This window comes from Vespula pensylvanica, chromosome 21 (assembly GCF_014466175.1).
Source record: "Vespula pensylvanica isolate Volc-1 chromosome 21, ASM1446617v1, whole genome shotgun sequence".
Lineage (NCBI taxonomy): Eukaryota > Metazoa > Arthropoda > Insecta > Hymenoptera > Vespidae > Vespula > Vespula pensylvanica.
This window is the reverse complement of record NC_057705.1, coordinates 2709596-2718868: the sequence shown is the minus strand read 5'-3', so window position 1 is coordinate 2718868 and position 9273 is coordinate 2709596. Positions and strand designations below refer to the sequence as shown.

At 31.0% G+C, this 9273-nt stretch overlaps 1 protein-coding gene across 1 annotated transcript; it reads right to left on the bottom strand.

Annotated features, from left to right (window-relative positions):
* Window positions 1-568: 568 nt before the first annotated feature.
* On the bottom strand, window positions 569-5728 carry LOC122636256 (protein BEAN1-like). The gene is made up of 3 exons (XM_043827279.1): window positions 5624-5728; window positions 2065-2778; window positions 569-973 (listed from the first exon to the last, which is right to left on the bottom strand). Exons 1-3 carry the CDS (start codon window positions 5643-5645, stop codon window positions 873-875), a joined length of 837 nt encoding a protein of 278 aa, XP_043683214.1. The 5' UTR covers window positions 5646-5728; the 3' UTR covers window positions 569-872.
* Window positions 5729-9273: the final 3545 nt, after the last annotated feature.

Below are 9273 nucleotides of genomic sequence, written 5' to 3'. Positions count from 1 at the left end.
TTAAGATCTTATCAGCCAGAACGGAGAGTAGTTTTCTCCTCCTATTCTAACAAAATCGAAGAAAATAAATGTTTTGGAATTCTGTGAATCTTTTCGCGTCTTATTTAAATGTAAATACTAATTAAATGATGTAATTAAAGAGATATAATGTTGATTAGTAAACAGGATATTATTTATAAAAGATAAATATTATATATATATATGTATATATATAATTTTGATATTATCAAATGAAGTCTTAATATATACAAATATATTATTACTATAATACGTGCAAAAATAACTACATGTTAATATATAGACATTTTTTCGTAATATATATATATATATATATATATATATATATATATATATTCATATACATATATAAAAATATATAACTTTCGAAAAGATCAATAGAAACTCGAAAGGTTAACCTTTTTGTGTTGCTACTCGAAAGATAAATCTTTTTCTTCTTCTCATTTTATTAACTATCTAGACAAAAATCGATTTCATTGATTAACACGCGAAAAGATTTTTCGCAAGAACAGGGACTTGGTTGATACCGATGATGGAATACACAAAAAAGTATAGTTTAATTGTATTATATTAGATCGTTGACATAGAAAAATATAATCATAAATTTATCGAATTTCGTTTTTGATTGTTTTAGCCATGAAAAAAAAAACAAAAAATTACAAAAGCAGAAACAACATATCATTGAAATGTATTTTCTGTATCACGTAATTTCGAAGCGTCAATTTATATACATGTGTATTTTTCGATGACCTTTTATAGCTGATCTTTGAAGACTCACAGAGAAATGCGATGATTTTCTTCTTATTTTCTGTCTATGACATTCGTCTGGATTTATTTTTCCGGATTAGTAATCGCTATCGTCGCCGTAAACTTCTTTCCATAACAAATCTAACCATCAAAGACAATACCATAAGAAAAACAATAACGGCAGCCGCGATTAAGATTCCTCCATATTCTGTAAAGAGAAAATTAAAAGAATATAATATATTTACAAGATTCGTCTCGTTATCAATAAAACTTTTCTTGTCAAGATCGAACGTACGAGTAAACGTGACGTTCAGGGAAAGATACATATACAAACTTAAATAAACACACAATACATATATATTGATTAAGTAAGATTTTTTATGATATTCGATCAGTAAATAAAATATATTTATTGCGTCTGCGAATTTTCTATTTCTAAAAGAATAGGGTCATTGTGACGGAGATACGAGATGAAGAAACGTTTTCATGCTTCATAAAGATACGATGCTTCTATAAAGATTTGATAACGAGTTTTCTTATTCTATCAAAAATATGACCATTTTAAAGCTGGTTATCGAACTATTTGAACTTATGAAAGTTATCTAAAAGTTCGTTAGTCGCATTAATAAGAAGGAATCGTTATTTAGAACGATTACGTCTAACAGTATAAAAGTTTCATTGATAAAGTTTATAACTAAAGGAAGATTAATAAAATATATTGAAATTACGTCGATATGTTATCGTTAGAAAGCAGAGATCGTTGTCGTATAAAATAATTATAATAGTGATATAAAAATATATTGTTATTGAATACCGACAAAACTGTTATATAACAAGCAGTTCAATTCAATTTTTAATAAATGAATAACTGCTTCATTAATTTATTACTGAATAAAATTTATTTATAAATGAATTTAAGTTTCCTCGGCTAGAAGTGATCGATAGTAATCTACAAACCTGATATTAAAATATACATATATTTTACATTTTATATATTTATATATAATGTATATAATATTTTATAATTTATATGATATATAAATTATAATTATATATATATATATTATAATATTTTACATCTTTATATATATATATATAATTCCTTGTTTTCAATTTATTATTCTTTCTTAGTATCGTAATAAATTAATTATTCATGAATCAAATCACTATACAACTACAATTCATTCAATGATAAATCTATCTTACATTATAACCGAATATAATGTCATAGAATTAGAAAGGATAAACGCATATAAAAGCATATAAAATATATAGATATTGTATACAATCTATACTCACTTCGTGATCTCCGTTGGACCTCTTTGCCCGTGGATACGTTATCGGTAAAGATCGAAGAACGATGGTGTATGATGGATCGGTGCGAGTCAAACTTGAAGAACCGATAAGGCGTTAAAGATAGGGTTGGGGTGGTGCGATCGAGGGAAGGAGTTTCGAGTCGGTGAGTCGTTGGGGGTTGTTGAAGGGAGGAGGATTGTTGTACCGTTGATGTTGATGCTAGTGGTAGTGATGGTGATGGTGGTGGTAGTGGTAAAATTGGTGATGGTGGTGGTGGTATCTGGAAGGGCGCCAAAGGCGGCTCTGTTATGCAGGGTTGCGTAGCGTGCACAGAATACGGGATGTGGGTCGAGAAGACGAACGGCCAGCCGACGTGATCCGGTGGCACAATCGCGCTGTAAGGCGGTGGATCCTCGTCGTTCTCGTCTACGTCGCTGACGACGATCGATGGAAGAGTTCCTGAGATGACATCGTGACTCGAACCATCAACGATCCCGAATGGCCCGTTTCGATTCGATTTCTCATAGGTCGATATGCTTCTACAATTATCATGCTGATATCGTGCTTGACGTCGATGATGATGATGATGATGATGATGATGATGATGATGATGATGCCTTTGAGCACTCTGTTCCGGTAGAATTGAACAGGATGTCATACGGATATCGTTACGATTCTCTAACAAATGATCGTTTTCTGTACTTTCTGGTACAGTACCTGAAAGACGAACAAGATTATTTATATATGTTTAATGGCGAGTGATCGTTTGTTCTTTCTTTCCTTTCTTTTTCTCTTTTCTTCGTTTTTTGTTTCTATTTCTTTTTGTTTTATATACGTATCGCTTAAAACGCGACGCAGTACGTGAGAGATATTATTTATTTATTTTTGGAATTGAATAAATTTAACATGCATCCGCTTGGATTTATACTGGATGGACGATGTTGATTCGTTGATTACGACGATACCGTGCTTGAAACGGTTTTAATTTCTACTAATTTTTTTATATTCATCTATAACACAACTAACTCTCTGATCGATCTCTCATTAACGTTTAATTTCGTGAATTTTAGTGACTCTTAATGAGAAACGGAAAGTCAAAATCCGTTATAAATTTCATTCGTTATATGTCTCTACAATTACGATGATCATTTAAGTAATTATGCTGTGGTAAACAGAGTAAAACTGTGCACCGTGATGCCAAACAAGAAACAGTACCCGACTGTATTCCCTCGAGTTTGAATTGCGTTTGAATACAAAATATAGCGAGATATGAAGTAACGTTGAGGAGATTTGCAATGCACGTTCTGCTTGCAATATACTTTTTGATTATAAATCGCGAGATTTACATCGGTTATATATAATAATTTAAAACAAAACAATTTTAAAGGAAACAACACAATCATACATATTCTTATATGTATATATATATATATATATTTATAAATATATAATATATATTATATATATTATATATATATATAAATTCTAATAATTTATCAAAAACTTACGTCATCATAGTTTGCACTAATGACGCATTTTCAGAATTAAAATAATATATATCAAATCATCATATCTTATAAAAATAAGATTAAATAAATATGATATTTATGCGACGATTTATAAGACGAATAACAAAGTTTGATTGCGAAATCGAAATAAATAACGCAAAAGGCCACACACAGATGACAATTCCAAGCAATGAGCTATTAAAATCAATAGTCACGTTTAATATTGATTATAGTCTATGAATACAAAGACGACAATATTGATGTATCGGTATTTGATACACGAAGAAGACATCTTCGTTATTTGATTAAACGATAACACGAAAAAGCAATAAGAATTATTTATGCAAAAGTAGGCTCTCTCATTTATGTACGCACTAAAGAATCCATACATGCATACATACATACATACATACATACATACATACATACATACATATATATGTGTATTTAACTTGTAGTTATTTCAAAGTCAAGACCACTTATTTCCAGACAGAATTATTGGATTTATCTGTTATGTGTCGTGTACGATTAAGGAACCTTGAAAGCACTTTCATTTCACAAGAAGGACGTATTTTCCCCTTTCCTTGCTTGCTTCTCTTATGTCAATCATTCTTTTTCTTTCTCTTTTTTTCATTTCCTTCTTACGCATTTACAGCTAAAATAATATTTGAAATCATTTTTAAGAGGCATTTCAATTTTGAAAATATTTATTTTAGACAACTCAAGTTGATATTGTAAAAACTTACGTAGATTATAAAAATACAAATATATATATATATATATATATATATATATATTATTATATTCTTAATAAATGATTAATTGGCAGATATTACAAGTAATTAAATCATTTTGGAAGAAATATCGTTTCTTGAAAAAATGAAAAGATTAACCAGAAATCCAATTAGTTTATTCTTGTTGGAATAAATGGATAATATTTGTGAAATCGATTATATAATTATTGGACCTAATGATACAAATACGTAAAATTTGTGCACATGTGTGTGTGTGTGTGTGTGTGTGTGTGTGTGTGTGTGTGTGTGTACATACATCATACATACATACATACATACATACATACATACATACATACATACATATGAACAAATATACATACATACAAACAGTTGTTATATGAATCGAAATTATATAAAATTAATATTATTTGAAATGAATTAATGTTATAGAAAAAGAATTATATTCTTATCAATGCTATATCCCAAATAATTATAAATCTATATTTTATATATGTATATATATAATAATATAATAATAATAATTATTATTATAATTGTTATATATACATACATTATATATAAATATATAAATTGTTATATATATAATTGTTATATTATGTTATATATTATATATAAATCTTTTTCTTCGTCTCGTATTGTAGAAAAAGTTTAAAGAAATCGTTAGGAAAAGGATCAAGAACTTTTTTCCGATGGCTGTTAAAATGCTGGCATTTGCAGTGCGATATCTCGAGGAAAACGAGTATTCTTAGCGTTGCGTCTTAACTTAACGACTGAACACTCGTAACAGAAAGATAAAGCCTTTCACCGCGGCTATGTGAGAGAGAAAAGCGGCGTGAGCAGAATTTCTGTTACACCTCGATATTACGACAGATGCATGCGCCCAATTCAAAAGGTACCTTCTACCATTGCGTTCGATTTAGAAAATAAGAGAGAAAGAAAGAAAGAAAAACAAAAACAAGAACAACAACAAAAAAAAAGCAGAGAAAATGATAGAAAAAAAACGAAAGGAACAGACATCGATATTATTAATTAAAATTACCCGATTTAATAATTATTAAGAACGAAGAAAAGATAAATCACAAATATCTTGAGCTAATCGTTAAGAACACGAATCAATATGAACACAATAGATCGATAAATAAAAATATTTTCCCTTAGCACTTTATATAATAGAAATTTAAAAACTCCCGCCGATAATCGAATCTCGATATGAAGCAAGCACCCATTTCGATGATCAATAATCGATCGATGTTAAGTATAATAATTTTGAAAATGATCGTTCGATTTGGTCTGTACCTTTCTCAACGTCGCACGACATTTCTTCAAGCTACGTTTATACAGTTGGCGCGCGGACGAAAAGCAAGACTCGACTAAAGCGAATATCGTCGGAGCGTGCGTGCGTGAGCAGACTGGATAGAAGGAGAAAGACAGAAACAGAAAGAGAGAGAGAGAGAGAGAGAGAGAGAGAGAGAGAGAGAAAGAGATGAAGAAAGAGAGAAAGAGAGAAGACTACAGTAGTAGTACCCTCACTGCGCGTATAGAACGTTCGCAAATGAAGCGCGCGCGTTACAATAACTACTTGCTGAAGCACTGTCGATAAAAAAGAGAGAGAGAGAGAGATATATATATAATAATGAACAATAGTATCTAAAAAAATGGGCACTATCGAATTCGTCTTTTCCATCATTGAATGAGACGATTTTTAATATCCTTTTTCGTGCGACTACTATTTACGACGATAACGAACGAATGTTTTCTTGTTTCATTTTTTGTTTCTTTTTTTTTATTTTCTTTAAATCCGTGGCAAAGGATCGTCAAATCGTTGATCTCTTCCTTTCTATCCTTTTCTTCTTTCTTTTCATTTTGTTTTTAATTTCAATTTTTAATTACATTTTTTTTTCACATCTATAATTCAAATAATAATTATAATAATTAAGTAAGTATAATTTGCCGTAGGTGTAAAATGCCGCACGTAGGAATTCGAGACACGCCTGTCGATAATGAGAATAATGATAAACTGTTATAAGTTCTGAAATAATCCGGGACATGCTTAAGAATTCACGTAGCATCGATTACGAAAGAACTAGTAACACGATTTCGCTTTCTTATCTATGGAAGCTTGTTTCTTACCTAATTTGAAATCGTTAATTATATATTCGATTACGTCGATAAAAAACTTGAACGAGTTCTATCGTGACCATTTATTTCATCTGACCGTATTGACGTAACATATTACATAAAAAAAAAAGACAAAAAAGAAAAAAGAAAAAAGAAAAAAGGGGATAGAAAGGAAGAAATAGCAAAAAAGAAAAAGATGCATTAGTTGTCGATACAAGCTGTATTACAGAACGTTCAACGATACAATTATATAGCGCAAAACCTTTTGTAAAGCCCTCGAGGTGACGTTCTTTTTCTTCTTTTCTTTTCTCTTTTTTTCTGTCTCTTTCTCTCTCTCTCTCTCTCTCTCTCTCTCTCTCTCTCTCTCTCTCTCTTTTTGTATGCACGCTTTATTGATATTATAAACATGCGCTATCGAATTCGATTTGTCGACGATATTCGATTACGTTATACATAGGAAAAGCGGTAGAATGAGAAAGAGAGAAAGAGAGAGAAAGAGAGAGAGAAAGAGAGAGAGAGAGAGAGAGAGAGAGAGAGACAAGTGTAACGTCATTACGCGATATGGGACGTGCACATAACGCTAAATCCTGTTTAACGCTTTAAGTACGGCGCGTCTGCAAAATCATGTTTGATATCGTCGACGTGTCGGGAATATTAATCGAACGTGACGAAGGGCTCGCGCATGCGCGCTCGCGCGCATACGTACACGCACTATGCACGCACGTACACAGAGACATCCGTTCAGTCATTCGAACGGACGAATATGGGAAGAAAAATGTAGCTGGTACTTTTAATTTTCTTCGCTCGATTCCATTCGTACACGTACCATCGTCTATCTCGAAGTAAACGTGAGATTGCAAACATCGTATGTGCCTTTGCACGTATATGTATGTATATATGTAGGTATGTGAATGTATATGTATATGTATCTCCTTTCCTACAATGCTTCGTGTTTCACGATATTTTTTGCGATTATGTATCCTTCCTATGCTCGCGTGTATTACGTGTTTAGCATACTTCGCGACCGTCGCCGAGGGATACGTTACTTCTGGAATTTCTACAAGGCTCTTCTTCTTTCTACCTACGGTAATATTGTGTAAGTAGAGAGCAATTTTGGTTTCGTTGTTTAATCTTCTTTCTAATTTATTTTCTTTCCTATAAGTAAGGAAGTATTATGCTTTCGCCGATGAAATTGCGTGATTCGTATCTATAATAGGTATATATGTATGTATGTATGTATGTATGTATGTATGTATGTTTGTATGTATGTATGTATATATTAGGTTTATTTATCCTCTATTTTTATTTTTAAAAATATCGACCGTTCCAATGTAATAATAAGGAATAGTTGAACGCTCTACCTAATTTAAGTTTCTTTGAATTAAACATTCAAAAAGGTGACGTATTTTAGATTCGATTAAATCAGATGTTAATGATTATTATTAATTATTTGGAAAAACAATTTCTTTAGAATACCTTCTCATCTACCTTTTATATATTTTTACATATGTTCAAGCGTCTTCCTAGAAATCAATCGGAAGATACATAGCTAATTAGCATTTGTAATTGTCAATGATCCTTTCGAACTGAGAATTGTGAATGATTAGACAGATTCTATTACAACGTGAACGGTAAAAACAACAAGATATTCCATAAAATCTAATAACATATTACATTTTATCGTAAGATCTCATTCTTAGGATCATGAGTATGTTAATTTCTTATTTAATCGTCGCTTCTTACGAAGTCTCAACCTGTTTGGATCCAAACGTAACAGGAAACTTGTTTTGGCTGTTCGATGAAAAATAAATAAAGGGTAAAATGCAACGGTAAATAAATAACATGCGATATGTTATATATACGCGCGTGTGTGTGTGTGTATGTATAGCAGCAATAATATATAAATATCGAAAAAAATTCAATATATATATAAAAACATGTGCGTATGCATCGAGTATTGTATTGCAGTAAACAATATTTGTTATTTAAATTCTCAAGATTTTTTTCATTTTTTTCTATTTTATATAATTTTCTTTTTAGCGTATCAATTTAATCGTATCCCTATCAAAACTTCCCTAAGGAATAAAAAAGAAAAAGTGCGAAAAGAAAGATAAGACAGAAAAGTTCCTAAGAGATCGTAAAAATCGATCGTTCTTTTTTTTCCTTAGAACTGATCTATTTCTTCAAATTCTAAAACTATGAGCTTGAAAATTTGTTCACGATATGAAAAAGGAAAAAGAAGAAATAAAAAATAAGAAAATAAAAAAAATAAAAAAGACAATCAATTCGAAAAAAAAAGAAAAAAAAAAACGTTCGAGAAAAAGTAAGAGTAATCTTAAAAATATAAGATCTAGATAACTCTAACTTTTGTTCCGTTCTATACATGTAAGACGTCAATTATAATCATCTTAAAGAGGCTACGAAACTTTGGGGTTCTTCGGTTAGCTTATTATTAGTGGTAAGAAATAGATGGTATATACAAGACGGTAAATGCAAGGGCCCGGGCTCGAATCACGGCCCATCACAGCAAGAGCCCATTTTATCACGTAGACCTACAATTATGGAAGTGAAAGCACTGTGCATAGTGTTTCCTCCATTCTCTTAGACGACCGAGAAAGTCCTAAGAAGGGTCGGAGTATACCTAAAGCGTTGTACTTCGTGCGGTTGACCGAACCATCACTATGTGCGAGGGTTAATTATAATGAAGTTAATCTTTTCGGTTCGGCACTTTATACTTTATACACGACAAACTGGAATATTTCGTCCATTTTGTTTTTCTCTCTTTTCTTTTCTCATTTTACTTTTTTTTCCTTCTTCTTTTTTTCTTT